General features: G+C 61.2%; 1 protein-coding gene across 1 annotated transcript in view; it reads right to left on the bottom strand.

Annotated features, from left to right (window-relative positions):
- Positions 1-26,890, bottom strand: part of DPM2 (dolichyl-phosphate mannosyltransferase subunit 2, regulatory) — a 47,662-nt gene extending 20,772 nt beyond the window's left edge. The window contains exon 1 of the mRNA XM_069609105.1: positions 26,733-26,890. Coding sequence (XP_069465206.1) covers positions 26,733-26,735 — 3 coding nt within the window. The 5' untranslated portion in view covers positions 26,736-26,890. The remainder of the gene's footprint in view (positions 1-26,732) is intronic.
- Positions 26,891-27,181: the final 291 nt, after the last annotated feature.

The following is a 27,181-nucleotide window of genomic DNA, read 5'->3' as shown; positions in this document are numbered from 1 at the left end:
GCAAATAATTTTTCGATGGCTATATAGTCCCTTGAAACAGGATTTCTTGACCCGACTTCACCATTCCCCTCCCTTCAAACCCCTACTTATTCCTCACTATTAACCCTCACACATTGCTCATATTTCCATCCTGTACCCACTGTACTTCCTTGCGTCTCCCCATCCTGCGCGCTCACTACTCCAACACGTCTCCACCCACTATCCTCAGACCTCATTGTATCTCCTTATTACCCCCATGTACCCCACCTCAGCCTAGTCACTGCTATGCACGCCTTGCTACATTCCCAAAGCTCGCTCCTACTGCCTAAAAATCCCTGCCTTCGCCCACTGCCTGCCTCCCCCTATGACACTATGCATGACTGCTTTAGAGCATCATGGATTTCAAAGCACATGGGGTAAAAAGTGGCGCTGGTGTATTGTCAAACGTTGCCAGTAGCCTAGTAATGTGAAATGGGGTGATAACAGGTCTATGAAAATGTTACATACTTCCAATGTTAATGCAGTGAACATTCAAAGCCAAGTGTGGGGGTGCTGTGAGGGCTCAGAAATGTTAGGCGGACAACTTTGTGAAGGTTTTTCCAAAGATGCCAATTTATTTACTCAAAAAAGGTTTGCCAAACGCCTCACTATCCCTACCCCGACTAGGATTTCCCCACCTAAAATAAACCAAAAAAAACATCTGCCCCTCACACTTCTACAATCAACAAATCAATAAGGAATTACATGACAGTTGAACATCAACAAATATAACAGTTACATTCACATCACATTAACTGTTTCGCCTAATCCAGATGAATTACTCTTCCCCAGATTCAAGTAGGATTGTGTTTAACAGTTCCAAAAAGGTTAAGGAAATCCAGTATCTCGGTTCCAATTTAATAATACAGTTCTAATTTGATGAAACAAAGTTCTTGAAATAACTACTGTTCAGCAAACTCTGAATATTTCCTTACTTCATTGGTTTCAACAAAAAGGTCTGTGTCAGGATATTCTGCACCAGTTCACAAAACCATTTGTTTGACAATATTAAAGACTTCAGCAGCATTAACAAACAAAACATGGTGGTTCTTCAACTTCAAGACTTAACTATACCACTGTACTTCAAAGGCTTCCTCCTGGTCCACTCACCTGCCAGGCTTATCAAGACAATGTGCACTGCTTTGGTGCCCTCTCCTGCCAGAACAGGTCCAACTACCAAAACAATCTTTGACCTGGTGTACTCACCTGCCAGGCCAGAGTAAACTACTACTTGTCAGTACTTCGGTGGTAAAGTTTGAACTCAAACAAAACAAATTAACAATGTATTTTGCTCCACAACTTCAAATATAAAAACCACTTCAAGGGAAACAAGAACCACACTGATGCTGTCTGTTACATCCATGTGGATGCCACATTCTTGAAACACTTGTGTATAGGCGTGTTATAAATAGCATATAATATTCTCTGCAGGTTATGCTCCCCTCCCTCTGAACGTCTTTCTGCCACTCTGGTTTCTTCCCTTTTCCACTAACCCTCCGCTGATGCAGTTTCACTTTCAATTTCACGCTTCTTAGGCTTTGGTAATGTAGGTTTAAGTCCTTTTCTCTTAACCTCCTTTTCATTTGGGCAATCATGTCTATCAACATTGAAAAGACTCTTCTTTTGGCTTTTGCAATTATGGTTCTTGAATTGCTTTGGTAGATTTCTCTTTTGGCTTGGAGTGTTTATATTTTCTAGCATAGATGTTGGCCCTTTTTGTTGCTGGCTCGTTATGCCCCACAATCGCATGCTTCCGTTATGGCAATCAAATTCTTATGTTGCCATCTGTGCCCTTTTAAATCAGCATGGTTGTTCAAATGAGAATTAACTTGTTTTCTCTTGGTTTGGTATTCAAAATAATTATTTCATTTGTTTCACTTTGCTCATCACTTTATTATACTTGAGGCCCCTGGACTTGGCCAGCAGATGGATACGAGCATTCCAGGGTCACTATCCAAAAGTGAACTCATCGGGTCTGGCGTGCGCATCAGTTTACCTCGCTGCCTCCAGATCATCCGTTTCACTTTCCCCACAACACATCAGTGCTCGCCTACCACCGGTGCTTGCAAAACAAGCAGGAAAGTTATAAAAATGTGCATGTTTCGCTGGGCGACCTCTGCAGCTGCGTTCCTCAGAGGGAGAGCTAGCTCTGCAATTATAGTCTGGAGCAATCAGGACCCTCTCCTGACCAGCATCAACCATACACATCAGTGTGGTCCGGGCGTCACTGCTCCCACACAACCTCTGCTTCTGCCATTTGGAGGTAGGAAAACTACCCCACCTTCTACTGCTGCTCCTTCCTATGGCCTGCACCGGAGGGGGCTTTTTATTCCTCCCAGTCCTCCTCAGGTGTGGGTCATTATTCCTAATTTGACTGCAACCCGCAGTCCGGTACCTCTGCAGTCTTATTCGTCCCAGAACGTAGGGATTTTTGGGACTTGTGAGCCATAATATAGAATTCCCCTTTCTTGATGAAATGATCATGTTAATTTTTCACCTTATTCCTCAAAGTACCATGAGTATTCCCATTATTATTGGACTTCAGAAGAGTATGGTTTTTCAGGAATTAAACTGATACATTGAAAGACTTCTTCCTTATTTCTCTGAGACTCATCAGGGCTTTTATGTTTATAAAAGTGTCCATGATTTTAGTAGGGTTTTTCTGACTTTCAAAACATATCTGCTTGTGGTTATCTTCATCTCTGTTCCGAGAGTCAGTTTGGGAAAACAAAAACTCTCTGACAAGCCATTACATATTTCGGCATTACAGATATTCCCTTCCTTGACAAAGACAAATACTGCATCTCATCCCACAAAGTCCTCTCATTTCCCTGGGGTCCTTCTCCTCACAGGTGATCCTCCCAGCTAACACTGGCCCCCAGAGTTAGGATCTGGAAGCGTCTGCCTTTTACCTGGCCACCTCGGAGGAGACGCAAGGTAGAGTTTTTGTGAGGACTTTGCATGATTCATCACTGTGGGCATAGACTTAAGACCCGAGACTAGTAGGCTGTAATATTATTAGTATCTGATGTGAAGAGCTTTATGTTAAAAATGAACCTTTCACTCTGCATACATTACTAGGGTGGAGTACAAAATAAATCTATATAAAAGAGTTAAACTAGATTTTTACTAATGTCACATGTCGCACTCGCAGAGAAGGTTCAAGAGTTTTTTACTGCTTTTTTTTAGCAGGGCGCTAGGCCGCCTCTCGCTCCCTAACCGTAAAGCAGCAATTCCTGCCTAACCCAGGCATCATCATTACCCAAGTTAGTATATACTGCCAGTTTCTCTCTACTGTCCAAGTGCTCTTCTGCCTTTGTCATGAAGGAAAGGCAAATACAAGTGCCTTATCCACCTAAACTATGAAGGAAAGGCAAATACAAGTGCCTTATCCACCTAAACTAGCCCAGGGACTGCCTAGACAGGCTGTAAATGATCAATGAGGTTAGTCGACACACTGACCGCCTCAATCTTCTTGCTATTGCACCCAAGTGCTCCTTCTCCTTTCTGTCTGAGGTTCCCCTCTCCCTACTGTCCTTTGTCCAACTCCCCCCACGTCTTTCCTTCTATTCCATGCCTTCCTCCTCTGCCCCTTCAGCGTCCACCTCGCTCCCTCACCTGCCTCCACCCTTCAATGTTCCATTTCCCTCTCCCACACTACCACCACTACCACCTCACATTCTCACTTCTTACACAATCAACATAGCTTTGCATTCACATCCTATACTCCCTCTGGCACTCTCACTCACCTTGCATGCACACTCAGTATCACTTGCTCTCACCAACCAATACCTCACCTTATCCATCCAAAAATCACCTCCATGATCCAACCCACCATCCTTCCTCCTGGTCCCTTGGTCTGTCACCTCCTCCTCCAACTTCAGGCAAACAGCCCACAAAATCCTGCTTCCTGTTGCCCATCTGATCCTCCCACTCTTTTTCAGATTGAATTACTGGCCCGGAATTACTGGCCGTGAATCAATCTGGGCCGGTTTTCCCTGCCCCAGAGGAGTTAGGATCACGGGAAGTTACAAAGAGTGGGTTAAGCCCCACCTCTGATGTTAGGGGGCCATGGTGCGGTCGACCCCACAGTAAATGCAGTCCTGCTTAGGGACTGCCACTTCACTCGAAGTCCCTATTGGTCTAGGTCGGTTGCAGGAGTTCTGTGAGCCGGGGCTGGGGAGCAGTGATTGGCAACATGGGAAGTTGCACAGGCTTTCCAGTTATTCCTTGGATGGCGCTCTCTGTGTTGGCTCTGCAGCTCCACTAGTTGTGGACTGCTTCCATGGGGCGTTGTGGGTTGCTGTCCTTCAGGTGATCTCTCTGTATTGTTGCAGCTTCTCTTGTGGCTCTGGAAAAGATAGAAAACTTGGTCAGCACCTTCTACAGGGAGTATGGGGTGATGAGAGTTGGTACAGCAATTGGGAATTGAGGCGGGGACAGGAAATGGGTCCCCTTCAACTGCCACCGCCTCACCCCCCCACCGGGTTGGATTTACTCTGGCTTCCAAAATGGCAGGCCTTCCATCCTAGGCAGAGAGGGGCTCCTATCCCCTCGTGGCAAGGTTAGTACTGCCCTTGAAACACACATTACCAACCTTTGTCCAAAGTTGTCCACTTTACCCCAGCAGTAGCTGTCTCGCCACCCCCAAGGGGAGCGTTTTTCTTCCTTCACATTTCCTGGAGTCACAGATTGAGTAGTTGAAATCTGTACTCAACAGAACTTCCACTGGAAACCAGTGCATTACAATTATCCACACAGGCAGCTGCTTCCCGATTATGCTGATAATTGCTCGAGGGTAGAGGTCAGTGTCGATTACAATATCAGCCCAGATAATGGTCTAACTTCCTGGATCCAACAGGACTCGGGAAGGGAGTCCCTGAACCCAGACAGGCAGGTGGAATTTACAGCTATGAGTAGTGTAGTGTAGACAGTCAATGGTTGTGTGTGACTCTTTCACAGGTTGGGATTCTCATCCAGCTTTGGCTCTTTTCCTCCTAGCTCCAAGTTCTTCTGGCCCGCTCAGGCTCCAGCAATAAAGAATCAGATAACCCTGATGGGTTCTAATTCTCTTGAGGGTCTCTGCCATCACATAGGACCTCAACTCGTCCTCCTCCTCTTCTGTACAAAGAAAGTTAGAATTCGGTCTTTGCATAGGGGAAAGTACTGTCCAAGGTAGTCCAACACATTCAGCAGCAAAGCTTGACTGCCAGTTTCGGAGGAACCAATTAAAGCCCAGCCTTCAAATAGGGATAACTGACAAGTCTGAAGTGAGCCCCCCTTTTCCCTGGTGGTCCTCACCTCTGGATTTACATCCGCCATTCTCCAGGAAGGACTGGGATTGTAGAGCTCGATCTTGGGTCATATAGGCCAGTCGAACTTTGAAGGTAACGAGACAAAGTGGTCAGTGATTTATTGTTGCACAGGGATTGTGCATTCCAGCAGCCAGGTGAAAGAGTAATAGAAGGTGGGGAGAGGAGCTTCTGTTGTGCAGTGAGTGGGGGGGGGGGGTTACATAAGGATGGCGATGCTGGGTAAACAAGAGCATCTGGGTCGAGGGGTGCTGGGGGGAAGAGTAACCAATTGAGCAGGGGGGAGTGAGGCAGAAGTTATGCCTCAAGGCTTGGAGAAGAGGGCAGAAGGGGGCGTACAAGGTGGATGGGAGTGTAGTCAGGGTGCATGATGAGAGGGTAAAGGAAGTCAGCAAGTGAACACAGTGGAGTATGGGCGCAGCCTGATAGTGAGAGGGTAGGTGGGTGAGCAGCAACAGAAATGGGGATAGTTGGCTGGGAAGGAGCAAGTATAGTTCTGAGATGGGCTAGAACGTGGCTGTGTATATCCAAAAGGCAGCCTTTACTTCCTCCTAACCGACCACTCTTTCTACTCACTCCAGTCCCAAAACAGGAAAGTCCCTTGGTTCTTCAAGATGAGGAGAGTTTAGCAGTGAATGTAATGTGACTGGGTCGACAGCAGAAGCTAATTGAAGATCTAGCTCGGCGAAATCCAGGCTTGAGCAGGTACTCTGGCCCCAATAGCAAGTTGCCTTTGGCCAGTTTTGCCATGGGAGACACAATAATAAGGGAGGCAGCCTGTCACACATCCCTCTGGAAGACAACAGGCAGGCTCGAGACAGCTTGGATGACAGAGTTAGGGTTGTTAGTGTTGCAGGCCTGAGGAGCTTATTTTTTTATGCTGGACCCTGCAGTGTTGATCAGGGTCCTCTGGGTAAAACTGATATATTCTCACCTGAAAGCACATGCGTGGACAGAGCTTGAAGACTACGACAGACCTAAAATGAACTGAGGGAGGAGTTCACACCGGTAGCAAAAAAAGATGATAACCTGGAGGCTTAGGTGGCGCACAAAGCCCTTACTGCTTCATTTTCCACCCATTCTACATCACTATTCCACCATGCTGCCCTTACTGCCTCACCTTCCCTAGCCCTCCCCTCCCACTGCCTCTGTATTCCACCATGGTTACCCAGCGGTGCACCTCCACCGCCACAGTGGACCAGTGGCGCACCTCCACAGTTAGCCAGGAATGCTCTTCTACTGCCACACTGGTACCCTGCTGCCTCACAAATCCCACACGCAGCCTACCACCAACAGACCCATACTACAAAACAACCAGCACACATCACACAATCCCCCTACCCAACACCTTATTAAAATGTTCCCTTGTAAAACCAACAATGCCCAAAAACATCTTGGCCACCTTGACTATAATCAACATTTTCTCAGTCTTGCTCTGCATTTGGAAGGAACAATGAATAACCTCCATCATAAACAACTTCTTTGTGATCACCAAAAAATCCCCCACCACTGGTGGCTGCACAACACTAGCCTCAGGAACAACCGAACAGGGCAAGAGCCCACTCCCAGCTGGACAAACCTCCCCAACCTGAGCCACACCCGCACCTGCCCGCCACCTCAGAGTAAGACAAATTGTGAGGCACTCTCTCAGACGGCACCTGGACATACGCATATACACAGGGAACAGTTTTTTTTTACAAACAGGCACTGTCTCGCTTAAACACACTAACATCTGAGCCACCACCGCACCTCGCACAACGCTGTGCACCTCTACAGCCACAAGTCACATGACAAAACCTCTAACCAAAACATTGCAGAAAGAGGGGGCACATACTTTGCCACCCGGAATCTCTCATAACCAACACGCAGAAACCGGGGTACCACCACAGACTGAAACGCCACCAAAACAGTAGTCAAAAGCACTACCCCATCCCCAGGACCCAAACGTTACACCCCAACCACACCAACTGCCTTAATTTTTATTTTTATTTATTTGTAACACGCCGTAGCTCGCAAGCATCAGGGCGCGAAAAAGACACGAGGACGAAGATTAACAGGACGACACAAAAAGAAAGTAAAGAGAGGGGGGCAGAAAGATGGCAACATGATTCGGTGTAGAAATTGCCTAGTTATTTATTTATTTAGATTTGTAGAGCGCACGTCAGCCCGGGGGCATTGTGGTGCTTGTTACAGACAATATCTTAGTTACATAGGATACAGTGAAGAGAAAGGTCTTCAGATGCCTCCTAAAGAGTTGGCACAGTCACCAAAAAGCCCTAGTCGGTAATGGCCGGAACACTGTAGATCACCACAAAGACCAGCGGTACAGAACACGCCACTGAAATCCCCACCACTTTGCACAAGCACAAGGCTATCTCCTTTGTACTCCCAAAAAATAAAAATAAGGAGCATAAATACCCCCAACAAAAATAGGAGGCATGTAGAATCTTGCGCCCCTGCTTTCACCCTCACAGCTCCATAGATATATTTGGACCTGTAATGCACGTAGTACCACAGGAAGAATATGCTATTTATTACTGCCTGATCGGTAGAAGTAAACATCTGTTTAAATGTGCATGAATAACCAGGTGAAAAGAAATATTACAAAAACATTTCAGTTTTTCAGTTAAAACATTTAATTTGCTTATGAAATACTCTCATTGGGAATGGGAGTAAAACACTCTGGAGCACTGCCCCCAATCACCTTACGGATAGAGTGCGGCAGATGAGCCCACCCCTCTACAGAAAGCGCTATCTGAATCGGGCACACCAGCCTAGAATCCTGACCCTCCACAGCAATTGCCACAAAAACCACAAAACCCATCTACTCCGTGGTACCAATTGCACTTTTTTTGCAGCACCGACTACCTCAGAACAAAGAGGCACTACCTCCACATGCGCCAACACAGAGTGCCTTGAAGAAACAGTGATACCACGAACACCAACCCCCATTCTAGCCACAGGAGACCTGCTCCTAGACACTAGCCCATGGGAAGAAGCACACACCCTATTGCCAACCAAAAGACTAGAACACCGGCCACAGCGGCCCCCAGCTGCCCCAAACAGTACCACTCCGTCCACAGCTCTCACTCACACAGGTCTCAATTACCTACGAACCCCAGCGCCACACCCCACACACAGCATTGGCACTACTCTGCTCACCAGTCTCAGGCCACAATAAAAACCACAGTTTCATTTCGAGCTGAGGAGCCCGTATAGGGAGGAACGCCGGACACACTACGGTCCGGGACCCGCTGTGGTCTTTCACAGTCAGTATGAACCCGAAAGATGTCGACCTGGAACATTCACAGGCAGATTCCTAAGTGCTATCACGCACATACTATCCTTTAACTACGTGAGGATAGTTCCCAGCTTGCCACTGCCACTGGTGCAGCAGAATCAACGGACAGCACCACCAATGGTGCCTTTCCTGATGAAGGCCAGCATACAGACCGGCTTCAATCAAGCCACGTTTTTGGCTGAAACACAACTGTGTCCACACCTGTGTCGATCCCTGTGACACAACTGTATCTTCCCCTTTGTGTATGTTATGTCAATATTTGTTGTGTACACCTTATGTGAACTAACCCTGGGGCCATCTTTAAGCCTCAGGTATACTTTCCCTGCTTGATAGTTCTTTCTCTATCACATTTTATACAGGGAATGTATTTCAATGTGGAGCTACAACCTCAATACATCAGAGGTTGACACTTAACCCGTGTTACCACCGTTCACAATAACTTTTGTCCGTTTGATGCTAAAAACTTTCGTGCTTATCGAAAGATCTGTAAAATAAATTGTTTAATCAACCAAAAAAGGACTGTGTTAATGTAAAATAAATATACATGCACGGCAACAACTGGCTTATCTATACGATCTTCTTCATCCTGATTATTTCTTTTTGTGTACAATAAAAACCGAGACAAGGCACGCAGCCTGGCCGCAGTAGCTCCACCATACCTTCCCTGCTGCAGCCTGGCAGCACTAGCTCCATCTTCCCTTCCCTGCCTAAGCCTGGCAGCACTATCTCCCCCCAGCCTGGCACCACTAGCTCCCCCATCCCTTCCCTACCACAGGCTGGCACCACTAGCTCCCCCATCCCTTCCCTGCCGCAGCCTGGCACCACTAGCTCCCCATCCCTTCCCTGCCACAGCCTGGCACCACTAGCTCCCCCATCCCTTCCCTGCCGCAGCCTGGCACCACTAGCTCCCCATCCCTTCCCTGCAGGCAGCCTGGCAGCACTAGCTCCCCATCCCTTCCCTGCCGCAGCCTGGCACCACTAGCTCCCCATCCCTTCCCTGCCGCAGCCTGGCACCACTAGCTCCCCATCCCTTCCCTGCCGCAGCCTGGCACCACTAGCTCCCCCATCCCTTCCCTGCCGCAGCCAGGCACCACTAGCTCCCCCATCCCTTCCCTGCCGCAGCCTGGCACCACTAGCTCCCCCATCCCTTCCCTGCCGCAGCCTGGCACCACTAGCTCCCCATCCCTTCCCTGCCGCAGCCTGGCACCACTAGCTCCCCCACCCCTTCCCTGCCGCAGCCAGGCACCACTAGCTCCCCCATCCCTTCCCTGCCGCAGCCTGGCACCACTAGCTCCCCCATCCCTTCCCTGCCGCAGCCTGGCACCACTAGCTCCCCATCCCTTCCCTGCCGCAGCCTGGCACCACTAGCTCCCCCATCCCTTCCCTGCCGCAGCCTGGCAGCACTAGCTCCCCATCCCTTCCCTGCCGCAGCCTGGCACCACTAGCTCCCCATCCCTTCCCTGCCGCAGCCTGGCACCACTAGCTCCCCATCCCTTCCCTGCCGCAGCCTGGCACCACTAGCTCCCGCATCCCTTCCCTGCCGCAGCCTGGCACCACTAGCTCCCGCATCCCTTCCCTGCCGCAGCCTGGCAGCACTAGCTCCCCCACCCCTTCCCTGCGGCAGCCTGGCACCACTAGCTCCCCATCCCTTCCTGCGGCAGCCTGGCACCACTAGCTCCCCATCCCTTCCCTGCGGCAGCCTGGCACCACTAGCTCCCGCATCCCGTCCCTGCTGCAGCCGGGCACCACTAGCTCCCCATCCCTTCCCTGCCGCAGCCTGGCAGCACTAGCTCCCCATCCCTTCCCTGCCGCAGCCTGGCACCACTAGCTCCCCATCCCTTCCCTGCCGCAGCCTGGCACCACTAGCGCCCCATCCCTTCCCTGCCGCAGCCTGGCACCACTAGCGCCCCATCCCTTCCCTGCCGCAGCCTGGCACCACTAGCGCCCCATCCCTTCCCTGCCGCAGCCTGGCACCACTAGCTCCCCATCCCTTCCCTGCCGCAGCCTGGCACCACTAGCTCCCCATCCCTTCCCTGCCGCAGCCTGGCACCACTAGCTCCCCATCCCTTCCCTGCCGCAGCCTGGCACCACTAGCTCCCCATCCCTTCCCTGCCGCAGCCTGGCACCACTAGCTCCCCATCCCTTCCCTGCCGCAGCCTGGCACCACTAGCTCCCCATCCCTTCCCTGACGCAGCCTGGCAGCACTAGCTCTCCCACCCCTTCCCTGCCGCAGCCTGGCAGCACTAGCTCCCCATCCCTTCCCTGCCGCAGCCTGGCAGCACTAGCTCCCCCACCCCTTCCTTGCCGCAGCCTGGCAGCACTAGCTCCCCCACCCCTTCCCTGCCGCAGCCTGGCACCACTAGCTCCCCCACCCCTTCCCTGCCGCAGCCTGGCACCACTAGCTCCCCCATCCCTTCCCTGCCGCAGCCTGGCAGCACTAGCTCCCCCACCCCTTCCCTGCCGCAGCCTGGCACCACTAGCTCCCCCACCCCTTCCCTGCCGCAGCCTGGCACCACTAGCTCCCCCATCCCTTCCCTGCCGCAGCCTGGCAGCACTAGCTCCCCCACCCCTTCCCTGCCGCAGCCTGGCACCACTAGCTCCCCCATCCCTTCCCTGCCGCAGCCTGGCAGCACTAGCTCCCCCACCCCTTCCCTGCCGCAGCCAGGCACCACTAGCTCCCCACCCCTTCCCTGCCGCAGCCTGGCACCACTAGCTCCCCATCCCTTCCCTGCCGCAGCCGGGCACCACTAGCTCCCCATCCCTTCCCTGCCGCAGCCTGGCAGCACTAGCTCCCCCACCCCTTCCCTGCCGCAGCCAGGCACCACTAGCTCCCCCATCCCTTCCCTGCCGCAGCCTGGCAGCACTAGCTCCCCCACCCCTTCCCTGCCGCAGCCGGGCACCACTAGCTCCCCACCCCTTCCCTGCCGCAGCCAGGCACCACTAGCTCCCCATCCCTTCCCTGCCGCAGCCGGGCACCACTAGCTCCCCACCTCTTCCCTGCCGCAGCCTGGCAGCACTAGCTCCCCCACCCCTTCCCTGCCGCAGCCAGGCACCACTAGCTCCCCACCCCTTCCCTGCCGCAGCCGGGCACCACTAGCTCCCCATCCCTTCCCTGCCGCAGCCTGGCACCACTAGCTCCCCACCCCTTCCCTGCCGCAGCCTGGCACCACTAGCTCCCCATCCCTTCCCTGCCGCAGCCTGGCACCACTAGCTCCCCATCCCTTCCCTGCCGCAGCCTGGCACCACTAGCTCCCCCATCCCTTCCCTGCCGCAGCCTGGCACCACTAGCTCCCCATCCCTTCCCTGCCGCAGCCTGGCAGCACTAGCTCCCCCATCCCTTCCCTGCCGCAGCCAGGCACCACTAGCTCCCCCATCCCTTCCCTGCCGCAGCCTGGCAGCACTAGCTCCCCATCCCTTCCCTACCGCAGCCTGGCACCACTAGCTCCCCATCCCTTCCCTGCCGCAGCCTGGCAGCACTAGCTCCCCCATCCCTTCCCTGCCGCAGCCTGGCAGCACTAGCTCCCCCATCCCTTCCCTGGCGCAGCCTGGCACCACTAGCTCCCCCATCCCTTCCCTGCCGCAGCCTGGCAGCACTAGCTCCCCATCCCTTCCCTGCCGCAGCCTGGCACCACTAGCTCCCCATCCCTTCCCTGCCGCAGCCTGGCACCACTAGCTCCCCATCCCTTCCCTGCCGCAGCCTGGCACCACTAGCTCCCCATCCCTTCCCTGCCGCAGCCTGGCACCACTAGCTCCCCATCCCTTCCCTGCCGCAGCCTGGCAGCACTATCTCCCCCCAGCCTGGCAGCACTAGCTCCCCCACCCCTTCCCTGCCGCAGCCTGGCAGCACTAGCTCCCCCACCCCTTCCCTGCCCCAGCCTGGCACCACTAGCTCCCCCATCCCTTCCCTGCCGCAGCCTGGCAGCACTAGCTCCCCCACCCCTTCCCTGCCGCAGCCAGGCACCACTAGCTTCCCCATCCCTTCCCTGCCGCAGCCTGGCAGCACTAGCTCCCCCACCCCTTCCCTGCCGCAGCCTGGCACCACTAGCTCCCCCATCCCTTCCCTGCCGCAGCCTGGCAGCACTAGCTCCCCCACCCCTTCCCTGCCGCAGCCTGGCACCACTAGCTCCCCCATCCCTTCCCTGCCGCAGCCTGGCACCACTAGCTCCCCATCCCTTCCCTGCCGCAGCCGGGCACCACTAGCTCCCCATCCCTTCCCTGCCGCAGCCGGGCACCACTAGCTCCCCATCCCTTCCCTGCCGCAGCCTGGCAGCACTAGCTCCCCATCCCTTCCCTGCCGCAGCCTGGCAGCACTAGCTCCCCCATCCCTTCCCTGCCGCAGCCTGGCAGCACTAGCTCCCCCATCCCTTCCCTGCCGCAGCCTGGCAGCACTAGCTCCCCCACCCCTTCCCTGCCGCAGCCTGGCACCACTAGCTCCCCCACCCCTTCCCTGCGGCAGCCTGGCACCACTAGCTCCCCATCCCTTCCCTGCCGCAGCCGGGCACCACTAGCTCCCCATCCCTTCCCTGCCGCAGCCGGGCACCACTAGCTCCCCCACCCCTTCCCTGCCGCAGCCTGGCAGCACTAGCTCCCCCACCCCTTCCCTGCCCCAGCCTGGCACCACTAGCTCCCCCATCCCTTCCCTGCCGCAGCCTGGCAGCACTAGCTCCCCCACCCCTTCCCTGCCGCAGCCAGGCACCACTAGCTTCCCCATCCCTTCCCTGCCGCAGCCTGGCAGCACTAGCTCCCCCACCCCTTCCCTGCCGCAGCCTGGCACCACTAGCTCCCCCATCCCTTCCCTGCCGCAGCCTGGCAGCACTAGCTCCCCCACCCCTTCCCTGCCGCAGCCTGGCACCACTAGCTCCCCCATCCCTTCCCTGCCGCAGCCTGGCACCACTAGCTCCCCATCCCTTCCCTGCCGCAGCCGGGCACCACTAGCTCCCCATCCCTTCCCTGCCGCAGCCGGGCACCACTAGCTCCCCATCCCTTCCCTGCCGCAGCCTGGCAGCACTAGCTCCCCATCCCTTCCCTGCCGCAGCCTGGCAGCACTAGCTCCCCCATCCCTTCCCTGCCGCAGCCTGGCAGCACTAGCTCCCCCATCCCTTCCCTGCCGCAGCCTGGCAGCACTAGCTCCCCCACCCCTTCCCTGCCGCAGCCTGGCACCACTAGCTCCCCCACCCCTTCCCTGCGGCAGCCTGGCACCACTAGCTCCCCATCCCTTCCCTGCCGCAGCCGGGCACCACTAGCTCCCCATCCCTTCCCTGCCGCAGCCGGGCACCACTAGCTCCCCATCCCTTCCCTGCCGCAGCCTGGCAGCACTAGCTCCCCATCCCTTCCCTGCCGCAGCCGGGCACCACTAGCTCCCCATCCCTTCCCTGCCGCAGCCGGGCACCACTAGCTCCCCATCCCTTCCCTGCCGCAGCCTGGCAGCACTAGCTCCCCCACCCCTTCCCTGCCGCAGCCTGGCAGCACTAGCTCCCCCACCCCTTCCCTGCCGCAGCCTGGCACCACTAGCTCCCCCATCCCTTCCCTGCCGCAGCCTGGCAGCACTAGCTCCCCCACCCCTTCCCTGCCGCAGCCTGGCAGCACTAGCTCCCCCACCCCTTCCCTGCCGCAGCCTGGCAGCACTAGCTCCCCCACCCCTTCCCTGCCACAGCCTGGTAGCACTAGCTCCCCATCCCTTCCCTGCCTAAGCCTGGCAGCACTCTCTCCCCCCAGCCTGGCAGCACTAGCTCCCCCACCCCTTCCCTGCCGCAGCCTGGCAGCACTAGCTCCCCCACCCCTTCCCTGCCGCAGCCTGGCACCACTAGCTCCCCCATCCCTTCCCTGCCGCAGCCTTGCACCACTAGCTCCCCCACCCCTTCCCTGCCGCAGCCAGGCACCACTAGCTCCCCATCCCTTCCCTGCCGCAGCCTGGCACCACTAGCTCCCCCATCCCTTCCCTCCCCCACCCCTTCCCTGCCGCAGCCTGGCACCACTAGCTCCCCATCCCTTCCCTGCCGCAGCCTGGCAGCACTAGCTCCCCCATCCCTTCCCTGCCGCAGCCTGGCACCACTAGCTCCCCATCCCTTCCCTGCCGCAGCCTGGCACCACTAGCTCCCCATCCCTTCCCTGCCGCAGCCTGGCAGCACTAGCTCCCCCACCTATTCCCTCCCCCACCCCTTCCCTGCCGCAGCCTGGCACCACTAGCTCCCCATCCCTTCCCTGCCGCAGCCTGGCACCACTAGCTCCCCCACCCCTTCCCTGCCGCAGCCTGGCACCACTAGCTCCCCCATCCCTTCCCTGCCGCAGCCTGGCAGCACTAGCTCCCCCACCCCTTCCCTGCCGCAGCCAGGCAGCACTAGCTCCCCCATCCCTTCCCTGCCGCAGCCTGGCAGCACTAGCTCCCCCACCCCTTCCCTGCCGCAGCCAGGCACCACTAGCTCCCCCATCCTTTCCCTGCCGCAGCCTGGCAGCACTAGCTCTCCCACCCCTTCCCTGCCGCAGCCTGGCACCACTAGCTCCCCATCCCTTCCCTGCCGCAGCCTGGCACCACTAGCTCCCCATCCCTTCCCTGCCGCAGCCTGGCAGCACTAGCTCCCCCATCCCTTCCCTGCCGCAGCCTGGCAGCACTAGCTCCCCCATCCCTTCCCTGCCGCAGCCTGGCAGCACTAGCTCCCCCACCCCTTCCCTGCCGCAGCCAGGCACCACTAGCTCCCCCATCCCTTCCCTGCCGCAGCCTGGCAGCACTAGCTCCCCATCCCATCCCTGCCGCAGCCTGGCAGCACTAGCTCCCCATCCCTTCCCTGCCGCAGCCTGGCACCACTAGCTCCCCATCCCTTCCCTGCCGCAGCCTGGCAGCACTAGCTCCCCCATCCCTTCCCTGCCGCAGCCGGGCACCACTAGCTCCCCATCCCTTCCCTGCCGCAGCCTGGCACCACTAGCTCCCCCACCCCTTCCCTGCCGCAGCCGGGCACCACTAGCTCCCCCATCCCTTCCCTGCCGCAGCCTGGCACCAATAGCTCCCCCATCCCTTCCCTGCCGCGGCCTGGCAGCACTAGCTCCCCATCCCTTCCCTGCCGCAGCCTGGCACCACTAGCTCCCCCATCCCTTCCCTGCCGCGGCCTGGCACCACTAGCTCCCCATCCCTTCCCTGCCGCAGCCTGGCACCACTAGCTCCCCCATCCCTTCCCTGCCGCAGCCTGGCAGCACTAGCTCCCCCATCCCTTCCCTGCCGCAGCCTGGCACCACTAGCTCCCCATCCCTTCCCTGCCGCAGCCTGGCACCACTAGCTCCCCCATCCCTTCCCTGCCGCAGCCTGGCAGCACTAGCTCCCCCATCCCTTCCCTGCCGCAGCCTGGCACCACTAGCTCTCCATCCCTTCCCTGCCGCAGCCTGGCACCACTAGCTCCCCCATCCCTTCCCTGCCGCAGCCTGGCACCACTAGCTCCCCCATCCCTTCCCTGCCGCAGCCTGGCACCACTAGCTCCCCCATCCCTTCCCTGCCGCAGCCTGGCAGCACTAGCTCCCCCATCCCTTCCCTGCCGCAGCCTGGCACCACTAGCTCTCCATCCCTTCCCTGCCGCAGCCTGGCACCACTAGCTCTCCATCCCTTCCCTGCCGCAGCCTGGCACCACTAGCTCCCCCATCCCTTCCCTGCCGCAGCCTGGCAGCACTAGCTCCCCCACCCCTTCCCTGCCGCAGCCTGGCACCACTAGCTCTCCATCCCTTCCCTGCCGCAGCCTGGCACCACTAGCTCTCCATCCCTTCCCTGCCGCAGCCTGGCAGCACTAGCTCCCCCATCCCTTCCCTGCCGCAGCCTGGCACCACTAGCTCCCCATCCCTTCCCTGCCGCAGCCAGGCACCACTAGCTCCCCACCCCTTCACTGCCGCAGCCTGGCACCACTAGCTCCCCACCCCTTCCCTGCCGCAGCCTGGCAGCACTAGCTCCCCATCCCTTCCCTGCCGCAGCCTGGCACCACTAGCTCCCCCATCCCTTCCCTGCCGCGGCCTGGCACCACTAGCTCCCCATCCCTTCCCTGCCGCAGCCTGGCAGCACTAGCTCCCCATCCCTTCCGCAGCCTGGCAGCACTAGCTCCCCACCCCTTCCCTGCCGCAGCCTGGCAGCACTAGCTCCCCATCCCTTCCCTGCCGCAGCCTGGCACCACTAGCTCCCCATCCCTTCCCTGCCGCAGCCTGGCACCACTAGCTCCCCATCCCTTCCCTGCCGCAGCCTGGCAGCACTAGCTCCCCCATCCCTTCCGCAGCCTGGCACCACTAGCTCCCCCACCCCTTCCCTGCCGCAGCCTGGCACCACTAGCTCCCCATCCCTTCCCTGCCGCAGCCTGGCACCACTAGCTCCCCACCCCTTCCCTGCCGCAGCCAGGCACCACTAGCTCCCCCATCCCTTCCCTGCCACAGCCTGGCAGCACTAGCTCCCCACCCCTTCCCTGCCGCAGCCTGGCAGCACTAGCTCCCCACCCCTTCCCTGCCGCAGCCTGGCAGCACTAGCTCCCCATCCCTTCCCTGCCGCAGCCTGGCACCACTAGCTCCCCATCCCTTCCCTGCCGCAGCCTGGCAGCACTAGCTCCCCCATCCCTTCCGCAGCCTGGCAGCACTAGCTCCCCACCCCTTCCCTGCCGCAGCCTGGCAGCACTAGCTCCCCATCCCTTCCCTGCCGCAGCCTGGCACCACTAGCTCCCCATCCCTTCCCTGCCGCAGCCTGGCAGCACTAGCTCCCCATCCCTTCCCTGCCGCAGCCTGGCACCACTAGCTCCCCATCCCTTCCCTGCCGCAGCCTGGCAGCACTAGCTCCCCATCCCTTCCCTGCCGCAGCCTGGCACCACTAGCTCCCCCATCCCTTCCCTGCCGCGGCCTGGCACCACTAGCTCCCCATCCCTTCCCTGCCGCAGCCTGGCAGCACTAGCTCCCCATCCCTTCCGCAGCCTGGCAGCACTAGCTCCCCACCCCTTCCCTGCCGCAGCCTGGCAGCACTAGCTCCCCATCCCTTCCCTGCCGCAGCCTGGCACCACTAGCTCCCCATCCCTTCCCTGCCGCAGCCTGGCACCACTAGCTCCCCCATCCCTTCCCTGCCGCAGCCTGGCACCACTAGCTCCCCATCCCTTCCCTGCCGCAGCCTGGCAGCACTAGCTCCCCCATCCCTTCCGCAGCCTGGCAGCACTAGCTCCCCACCCCTTCCCTGTCGCAGCCTGGCAGCACTAGCTCCCCATCCCTTCCCTGCCGCAGCCTGGCACCACTAGCTCCCCATCCCTTCCCTGCCGCAGCCTGGCAGCACTAGCTCCCCATCCCTTCCCTGCCGCAGCCTGGCACCACTAGCTCCCCATCCCTTCCCTGCCGCAGCCTGGCAGCACTAGCTCCCCATCCCTTCCCTGCCGCAGCCTGGCACCACTAGCTCCCCCATCCCTTCCCTGCCGCGGCCTGGCACCACTAGCTCCCCATCCCTTCCCTGCCGCAGCCTGGCAGCACTAGCTCCCCATCCCTTCCGCAGCCTGGCAGCACTAGCTCCCCATCCCTTCCCTGCCGCAGCCTGGCAGCACTAGCTCCCCATCCCTTCCCTGCCGCAGCCTGGCACCACTAGCTCCCCATCCCTTCCCTGCCGCAGCCTGGCAGCACTAGCTCCCCATCCCTTCCCTGCCGCAGCCTGGCACCACTAGCTCCCCATCCCTTCCCTGCCGCAGCCTGGCAGCACTAGCTCCCCATCCCTTCCCTGCCGCAGCCTGGCACCACTAGCTCCCCATCCCTTCCCTGCCGCAGCCTGGCAGCACTAGCTCCCCATCCCTTCCCTGCCGCAGCCTGGCACCACTAGCTCCCCATCCCTTCCCTGCCGCAGCCAGGCACCACTAGCTCCCCCATCCCTTCCCTGCCGCAGCCTGGCAGCACTAGCTCCCCCATCCCTTCCCTGCCGCAGCCTGGCACCACTAGCTCCGCCATCCCTTCCCTGCCGCAGCCTGGCACCACTAGCTCCCCATCCCTTCCCTGCCGCAGCCTGGCACCACTAGCTCCCCATCCCTTCCCTGCCGCAGCCTGGCAGCACTAGCTCCCCATCCCTTCCGCAGCCTGGCAGCACTAGCTCCCCATCCCTTCCCTGCCGCAGCCTGGCAGCACTAGCTCCCCATCCCTTCCCTGCCGCAGCCTGGCACCACTAGCTCCCCATCCCTTCCCTGCCGCAGCCTGGCAGCACTAGCTCCCCATCCCTTCCCTGCCGCAGCCTGGCACCACTAGCTCCCCATCCCTTCCCTGCCGCAGCCTGGCAGCACTAGCTCCCCATCCCTTCCCTGCCGCAGCCTGGCACCACTAGCTCCCCATCCCTTCCCTGCCGCAGCCTGGCAGCACTAGCTCCCCATCCCTTCCCTGCCGCAGCCTGGCACCACTAGCTCCCCATCCCTTCCCTGCCGCAGCCTGGCAGCACTAGCTCCCCATCCCTTCCCTGCCGCAGCCTGGCACCACTAGCTCCCCCATCCCTTCCCTGCCGCGGCCTGGCACCACTAGCTCCCCATCCCTTCCCTGCCGCAGCCTGGCAGCACTAGCTCCCCATCCCTTCCGCAGCCTGGCAGCACTAGCTCCCCACCCCTTCCCTGCCGCAGCCTGGCAGCACTAGCTCCCCATCCCTTCCCTGCCGCAGCCTGGCACCACTAGCTCCCCATCCCTTCCCTGCCGCAGCCTGGCACCACTAGCTCCCCATCCCTTCCCTGCCGCAGCCTGGCAGCACTAGCTCCCCCATCCCTTCCGCAGCCTGGCACCACTAGCTCCCCCACCCCTTCCCTGCCGCAGCCTGGCACCACTAGCTCCCCATCCCTTCCCTGCCGCAGCCTGGCACCACTAGCTCCCCACCCCTTCCCTGCCGCAGCCAGGCACCACTAGCTCCCCCATCCCTTCCCTGCCACAGCCTGGCAGCACTAGCTCCCCACCCCTTCCCTGCCGCAGCCTGGCAGCACTAGCTCCCCACCCCTTCCCTGCCGCAGCCTGGCAGCACTAGCTCCCCATCCCTTCCCTGCCGCAGCCTGGCACCACTAGCTCCCCATCCCTTCCCTGCCGCAGCCTGGCAGCACTAGCTCCCCCATCCCTTCCGCAGCCTGGCAGCACTAGCTCCCCACCCCTTCCCTGCCGCAGCCTGGCAGCACTAGCTCCCCATCCCTTCCCTGCCGCAGCCTGGCACCACTAGCTCCCCATCCCTTCCCTGCCGCAGCCTGGCAGCACTAGCTCCCCATCCCTTCCCTGCCGCAGCCTGGCACCACTAGCTCCCCATCCCTTCCCTGCCGCAGCCTGGCAGCACTAGCTCCCCATCCCTTCCCTGCCGCAGCCTGGCACCACTAGCTCCCCCATCCCTTCCCTGCCGCGGCCTGGCACCACTAGCTCCCCATCCCTTCCCTGCCGCAGCCTGGCAGCACTAGCTCCCCATCCCTTCCGCAGCCTGGCAGCACTAGCTCCCCACCCCTTCCCTGCCGCAGCCTGGCAGCACTAGCTAGCTCCCCATCCCTTCCCTGCCGCAGCCTGGCACCACTAGCTCCCCATCCCTTCCCTGCCGCAGCCTGGCACCACTAGCTCCCCCATCCCTTCCCTGCCGCAGCCTGGCACCACTAGCTCCCCATCCCTTCCCTGCCGCAGCCTGGCAGCACTAGCTCCCCCATCCCTTCCGCAGCCTGGCAGCACTAGCTCCCCACCCCTTCCCTGTCGCAGCCTGGCAGCACTAGCTCCCCATCCCTTCCCTGCCGCAGCCTGGCACCACTAGCTCCCCATCCCTTCCCTGCCGCAGCCTGGCAGCACTAGCTCCCCATCCCTTCCCTGCCGCAGCCTGGCACCACTAGCTCCCCATCCCTTCCCTGCCGCAGCCTGGCAGCACTAGCTCCCCATCCCTTCCCTGCCGCAGCCTGGCACCACTAGCTCCCCCATCCCTTCCCTGCCGCGGCCTGGCACCACTAGCTCCCCATCCCTTCCCTGCCGCAGCCTGGCAGCACTAGCTCCCCATCCCTTCCGCAGCCTGGCAGCACTAGCTCCCCATCCCTTCCCTGCCGCAGCCTGGCAGCACTAGCTCCCCATCCCTTCCCTGCCGCAGCCTGGCACCACTAGCTCCCCATCCCTTCCCTGCCGCAGCCTGGCAGCACTAGCTCCCCATCCCTTCCCTGCCGCAGCCTGGCACCACTAGCTCCCCATCCCTTCCCTGCCGCAGCCTGGCAGCACTAGCTCCCCATCCCTTCCCTGCCGCAGCCTGGCACCACTAGCTCCCCATCCCTTCCCTGCCGCAGCCTGGCAGCACTAGCTCCCCATCCCTTCCCTGCCGCAGCCTGGCACCACTAGCTCCCCATCCCTTCCCTGCCGCAGCCAGGCACCACTAGCTCCCCCATCCCTTCCCTGCCGCAGCCTGGCAGCACTAGCTCCCCCATCCCTTCCCTGCCGCAGCCTGGCACCACTAGCTCCGCCATCCCTTCCCTGCCGCAGCCTGGCACCACTAGCTCCCCATCCCTTCCCTGCCGCAGCCTGGCACCACTAGCTCCCCATCCCTTCCCTGCCGCAGCCTGGCAGCACTAGCTCCCCATCCCTTCCGCAGCCTGGCAGCACTAGCTCCCCATCCCTTCCCTGCCGCAGCCTGGCACCACTAGCTCCCCATCCCTTCCCTGCCGCAGCCTGGCACCACTAGCTCCCCATCCCTTCCCTGCCGCAGCCTGGCAGCACTAGCTCCCCATCCCTTCCCTGCCGCAGCCTGGCACCACTAGCTCCCCATCCCTTCCCTGCCGCAGCCTGGCAGCACTAGCTCCCCATCCCTTCCCTGCCGCAGCCTGGCACCACTAGCTCCCCATCCCTTCCCTGCCGCAGCCTGGCAGCACTAGCTCCCCATCCCTTCCCTGCCGCAGCCTGGCACCACTAGCTCCCCATCCCTTCCCTGCCGCAGCCAGGCACCACTAGCTTCCCCATCCCTTCCCTGCCGCAGCCTGGCAGCACTAGCTCCCCATCCCTTCCCTGCCGCAGCCTGGCACCACTAGCTCCCCATCCCTTCCCTGCCGCAGCCTGGCAGCACTAGCTCCCCATCCCTTCCCTGCCGCAGCCTGGCACCACTAGCTCCCCATCCCTTCCCTGCCGCAGCCTGGCAGCACTAGCTCCCCATCCCTTCCCTGCCGCAGCCTGGCACCACTAGCTCCCCCATCCCTTCCCTGCCGCGGCCTGGCACCACTAGCTCCCCATCCCTTCCCTGCCGCAGCCTGGCAGCACTAGCTCCCCATCCCTTCCGCAGCCTGGCAGCACTAGCTCCCCACCCCTTCCCTGCCGCAGCCTGGCAGCACTAGCTCCCCATCCCTTCCCTGCCGCAGCCTGGCACCACTAGCTCCCCATCCCTTCCCTGCCGCAGCCTGGCACCACTAGCTCCCCCATCCCTTCCCTGCCGCAGCCTGGCACCACTAGCTCCCCATCCCTTCCCTGCCGCAGCCTGGCAGCACTAGCTCCCCCATCCCTTCCGCAGCCTGGCAGCACTAGCTCCCCACCCCTTCCCTGTCGCAGCCTGGCAGCACTAGCTCCCCATCCCTTCCCTGCCGCAGCCTGGCACCACTAGCTCCCCATCCCTTCCCTGCCGCAGCCTGGCAGCACTAGCTCCCCATCCCTTCCCTGCCGCAGCCTGGCACCACTAGCTCCCCATCCCTTCCCTGCCGCAGCCTGGCAGCACTAGCTCCCCATCCCTTCCCTGCCGCAGCCTGGCACCACTAGCTCCCCCATCCCTTCCCTGCCGCGGCCTGGCACCACTAGCTCCCCATCCCTTCCCTGCCGCAGCCTGGCAGCACTAGCTCCCCATCCCTTCCGCAGCCTGGCAGCACTAGCTCCCCATCCCTTCCCTGCCGCAGCCTGGCAGCACTAGCTCCCCATCCCTTCCCTGCCGCAGCCTGGCACCACTAGCTCCCCATCCCTTCCCTGCCGCAGCCTGGCAGCACTAGCTCCCCATCCCTTCCCTGCCGCAGCCTGGCACCACTAGCTCCCCATCCCTTCCCTGCCGCAGCCTGGCAGCACTAGCTCCCCATCCCTTCCCTGCCGCAGCCTGGCACCACTAGCTCCCCATCCCTTCCCTGCCGCAGCCTGGCAGCACTAGCTCCCCATCCCTTCCCTGCCGCAGCCTGGCACCACTAGCTCCCCATCCCTTCCCTGCCGCAGCCAGGCACCACTAGCTCCCCCATCCCTTCCCTGCCGCAGCCAGGCAGCACTAGCTCCCCCATCCCTTCCCTGCCGCAGCCTGGCACCACTAGCTCCGCCATCCCTTCCCTGCCGCAGCCTGGCACCACTAGCTCCCCATCCCTTCCCTGCCGCAGCCTGGCACCACTAGCTCCCCATCCCTTCCCTGCCGCAGCCTGGCAGCACTAGCTCCCCATCCCTTCCGCAGCCTGGCAGCACTAGCTCCCCATCCCTTCCCTGCCGCAGCCTGGCAGCACTAGCTCCCCATCCCTTCCCTGCCGCAGCCTGGCACCACTAGCTCCCCATCCCTTCCCTGCCGCAGCCTGGCAGCACTAGCTCCCCATCCCTTCCCTGCCGCAGCCTGGCACCACTAGCTCCCCATCCCTTCCCTGCCGCAGCCTGGCAGCACTAGCTCCCCATCCCTTCCCTGCCGCAGCCTGGCACCACTAGCTCCCCATCCCTTCCCTGCCGCAGCCTGGCAGCACTAGCTCCCCATCCCTTCCCTGCCGCAGCCTGGCACCACTAGCTCCCCATCCCTTCCCTGCCGCAGCCTGGCAGCACTAGCTCCCCATCCCTTCCCTGCCGCAGCCTGGCACCACTAGCTCCCCCATCCCTTCCCTGCCGCGGCCTGGCACCACTAGCTCCCCATCCCTTCCCTGCCGCAGCCTGGCAGCACTAGCTCCCCATCCCTTCCGCAGCCTGGCAGCACTAGCTCCCCACCCCTTCCCTGCCGCAGCCTGGCAGCACTAGCTCCCCATCCCTTCCCTGCCGCAGCCTGGCACCACTAGCTCCCCATCCCTTCCCTGCCGCAGCCTGGCACCACTAGCTCCCCATCCCTTCCCTGCCGCAGCCTGGCAGCACTAGCTCCCCCATCCCTTCCGCAGCCTGGCACCACTAGCTCCCCCACCCCTTCCCTGCCGCAGCCTGGCACCACTAGCTCCCCATCCCTTCCCTGCCGCAGCCTGGCACCACTAGCTCCCCACCCCTTCCCTGCCGCAGCCAGGCACCACTAGCTCCCCCATCCCTTCCCTGCCACAGCCTGGCAGCACTAGCTCCCCACCCCTTCCCTGCCGCAGCCTGGCAGCACTAGCTCCCCACCCCTTCCCTGCCGCAGCCTGGCAGCACTAGCTCCCCATCCCTTCCCTGCCGCAGCCTGGCACCACTAGCTCCCCATCCCTTCCCTGCCGCAGCCTGGCAGCACTAGCTCCCCCATCCCTTCCGCAGCCTGGCAGCACTAGCTCCCCACCCCTTCCCTGCCGCAGCCTGGCAGCACTAGCTCCCCATCCCTTCCCTGCCGCAGCCTGGCACCACTAGCTCCCCATCCCTTCCCTGCCGCAGCCTGGCAGCACTAGCTCCCCATCCCTTCCCTGCCGCAGCCTGGCACCACTAGCTCCCCATCCCTTCCCTGCCGCAGCCTGGCAGCACTAGCTCCCCATCCCTTCCCTGCCGCAGCCTGGCACCACTAGCTCCCCCATCCCTTCCCTGCCGCGGCCTGGCACCACTAGCTCCCCATCCCTTCCCTGCCGCAGCCTGGCAGCACTAGCTCTCCATCCCTTCCGCAGCCTGGCAGCACTAGCTCCCCACCCCTTCCCTGCCGCAGCCTGGCAGCACTAGCTAGCTCCCCATCCCTTCCCTGCCGCAGCCTGGCACCACTAGCTCCCCATCCCTTCCCTGCCGCAGCCTGGCACCACTAGCTCCCCCATCCCTTCCCTGCCGCAGCCTGGCACCACTAGCTCCCCATCCCTTCCCTGCCGCAGCCTGGCAGCACTAGCTCCCCCATCCCTTCCGCAGCCTGGCAGCACTAGCTCCCCACCCCTTCCCTGTCGCAGCCTGGCAGCACTAGCTCCCCATCCCTTCCCTGCCGCAGCCTGGCACCACTAGCTCCCCATCCCTTCCCTGCCGCAGCCTGGCAGCACTAGCTCCCCATCCCTTCCCTGCCGCAGCCTGGCACCACTAGCTCCCCATCCCTTCCCTGCCGCAGCCTGGCAGCACTAGCTCCCCATCCCTTCCCTGCCGCAGCCTGGCACCACTAGCTCCCCCATCCCTTCCCTGCCGCGGCCTGGCACCACTAGCTCCCCATCCCTTCCCTGCCGCAGCCTGGCAGCACTAGCTCCCCATCCCTTCCCTGCCGCAGCCTGGCACCACTAGCTCCCCATCCCTTCCCTGCCGCAGCCTGGCAGCACTAGCTCCCCATCCCTTCCGCAGCCTGGCAGCACTAGCTCCCCATCCCTTCCCTGCCGCAGCCTGGCACCACTAGCTCCCCATCCCTTCCCTGCCGCAGCCTGGCACCACTAGCTCCCCATCCCTTCCCTGCCGCAGCCTGGCAGCACTAGCTCCCCATCCCTTCCCTGCCGCAGCCTGGCACCACTAGCTCCCCATCCCTTCCCTGCCGCAGCCTGGCAGCACTAGCTCCCCATCCCTTCCCTGCCGCAGCCTGGCACCACTAGCTCCCCATCCCTTCCCTGCCGCAGCCTGGCAGCACTAGCTCCCCATCCCTTCCCTGCCGCAGCCTGGCACCACTAGCTCCCCATCCCTTCCCTGCCGCAGCCAGGCACCACTAGCTTCCCCATCCCTTCCCTGCCGCAGCCAGGCACCACTAGCTCCCCCATCCCTTCCCTGCCGCAGCCTGGCACCACTAGCTCCCCATCCCTTCCCTGCCGCAGCCGGGCACCACTAGCTCCCCCACCCCTTCCCTGCCGCAGCCTGGCAGCATAAGCTCCCCATCCCTTCCCTGCCGCAGCCTGGCACCACTAGCTCCCCCATCCCTTCCCTGCCGCAGCCTGGCACCACTAGCTCCCCCCACCCCTTCCCTGCCGCAGCCTGGCACCACTAGCTCCCCCACCCCTTCCCTGCGGCAGCCTGGCACCACTAGCTCCCCATCCCTTCCCTGCCGCAGCCGGGCACCACTAGCTCCCCATCCCTTCCCTGCCGCAGCCTAGCAGCACTAGCTCCCCATCCCTTCCCTGCCGCAGCCTGGCAGCACTAGCTCCCCCATCCCTTCCCTGCCGCAGCCTGGCACCACTAGCTCCCCATCCCTTCCCTGCCGCAGCCTAGCAGCACTAGCTCCCCATCCCTTCCCTGCCGCAGCCTAGCAGCACTAGCTCCCCATCCCTTCCCTGCCGCAGCCTGGCAGCACTAGCTCCCCCATCCCTTCCCTGCCGCAGCCAGGCACCACTAGCTCCCCATCCCTTCCCTGCCGCAGCCAGGCACCACTAGCTCCCCCATCCCTTCCCTGCCGCAGCCAGGCACCACTAGCTCCCCCATCCCTTCCCTGCCGCAGCCTGGCACCACTAGCTCCCCATCCCTTCCCTGCCGCAGCCAGGCACCACTAGCTCCCCCATCCCTTCCCTGCTGCAGCCTGGCAGCACTAGCTCCATCTTCCCTTCCCTGCCTAAGCCTGGCAGCACTATCTCCCCCCAGCCTGGCACCACTAGCTCCCCATCCCTTCCCTGCCGCAGCCTGGCACCACTAGCTCCCCATCCCTTCCCTGCCGCAGCCTGGCACCACTAGCTCCCCATCCCTTCCCTGCCGCAGCCTGGCACCACTAGCTCCCCATCCCTTCCCTGCCGCAGCCTGGCACCACTAGCTCCCCATCCCTTCCCTGCCGCAGCCAGGCACCACTAGCTCCCCCATCCCTTCCCTGCTGCAGCCTGGCAGCACTAGCTCCATCTTCCCTTCCCTGCCTAAGCCTGGCAGCACTATCTCCCCCCAGCCTGGCACCACTAGCTCCCCATCCCTTCCCTGCCGCAGCCTGGCACCACTAGCTCCCCATCCCTTCCCTGCCGCAGCCTGGCACCACTAGCTCCCCCACCCCTTCCCTGCTGCAGCCTGGCACCCCATCCCTGCCACTCCCCGGACACGGCCCCAGCAGGCAAGAGTCGCTTCCTGGCCACCATGCTGGGGGCGCGCTCCCGGTACCAGAGCCAGGGATTCCCGGGCTCCCACTGAGCACTGACCATAGCAGGGGCTGCTTCTCATCCGAGGAACGCAGCTCAGCAACGCAGCGCCTCCAGTCATCACGTGACTGCCACGTTCCGACGTGTCCGAGGAGTCACGTGCCCGCCCCGGCCTCTTGCAAGCCAGCAAACAAGGGAGCTGGGCGAGCACGTGACTTTCCTGACACGTCGGAACGTGCACGTCTATTGGCTCGGTAGTGTCTAGCTCCCAGCCATACCGAAAACGCCAACTCGTCATCACGTGACCTTTACTCCTTCGAATGTGTCAGTAGAGTCACGTGCCCGCCCCGCCCCCTCGCTTCACCACTGCCAATGGCTCGGCACTCTCTAGTTACGCGATTACGCCCCACCTCCTCGCCATCACGTGACACGGGCACGCTCCGACGTGTCTCGGAAGTCACGTGCTTCAGGATACGCAGTGCGGTGAGCGGCAATGTTGTCCCAGCCTC

The sequence above is a fragment of the Ambystoma mexicanum genome, chromosome 8 (genome assembly GCF_040938575.1).
Source record: "Ambystoma mexicanum isolate Mex_15411 chromosome 8, UKY_AmexF1_1, whole genome shotgun sequence".
In the NCBI taxonomy this organism is placed as follows: Eukaryota; Metazoa; Chordata; class Amphibia; order Caudata; family Ambystomatidae; genus Ambystoma; species Ambystoma mexicanum.
Note: the sequence above shows the minus strand (reverse complement) of the source record. Positions and strands in the feature narration are given on the sequence as shown.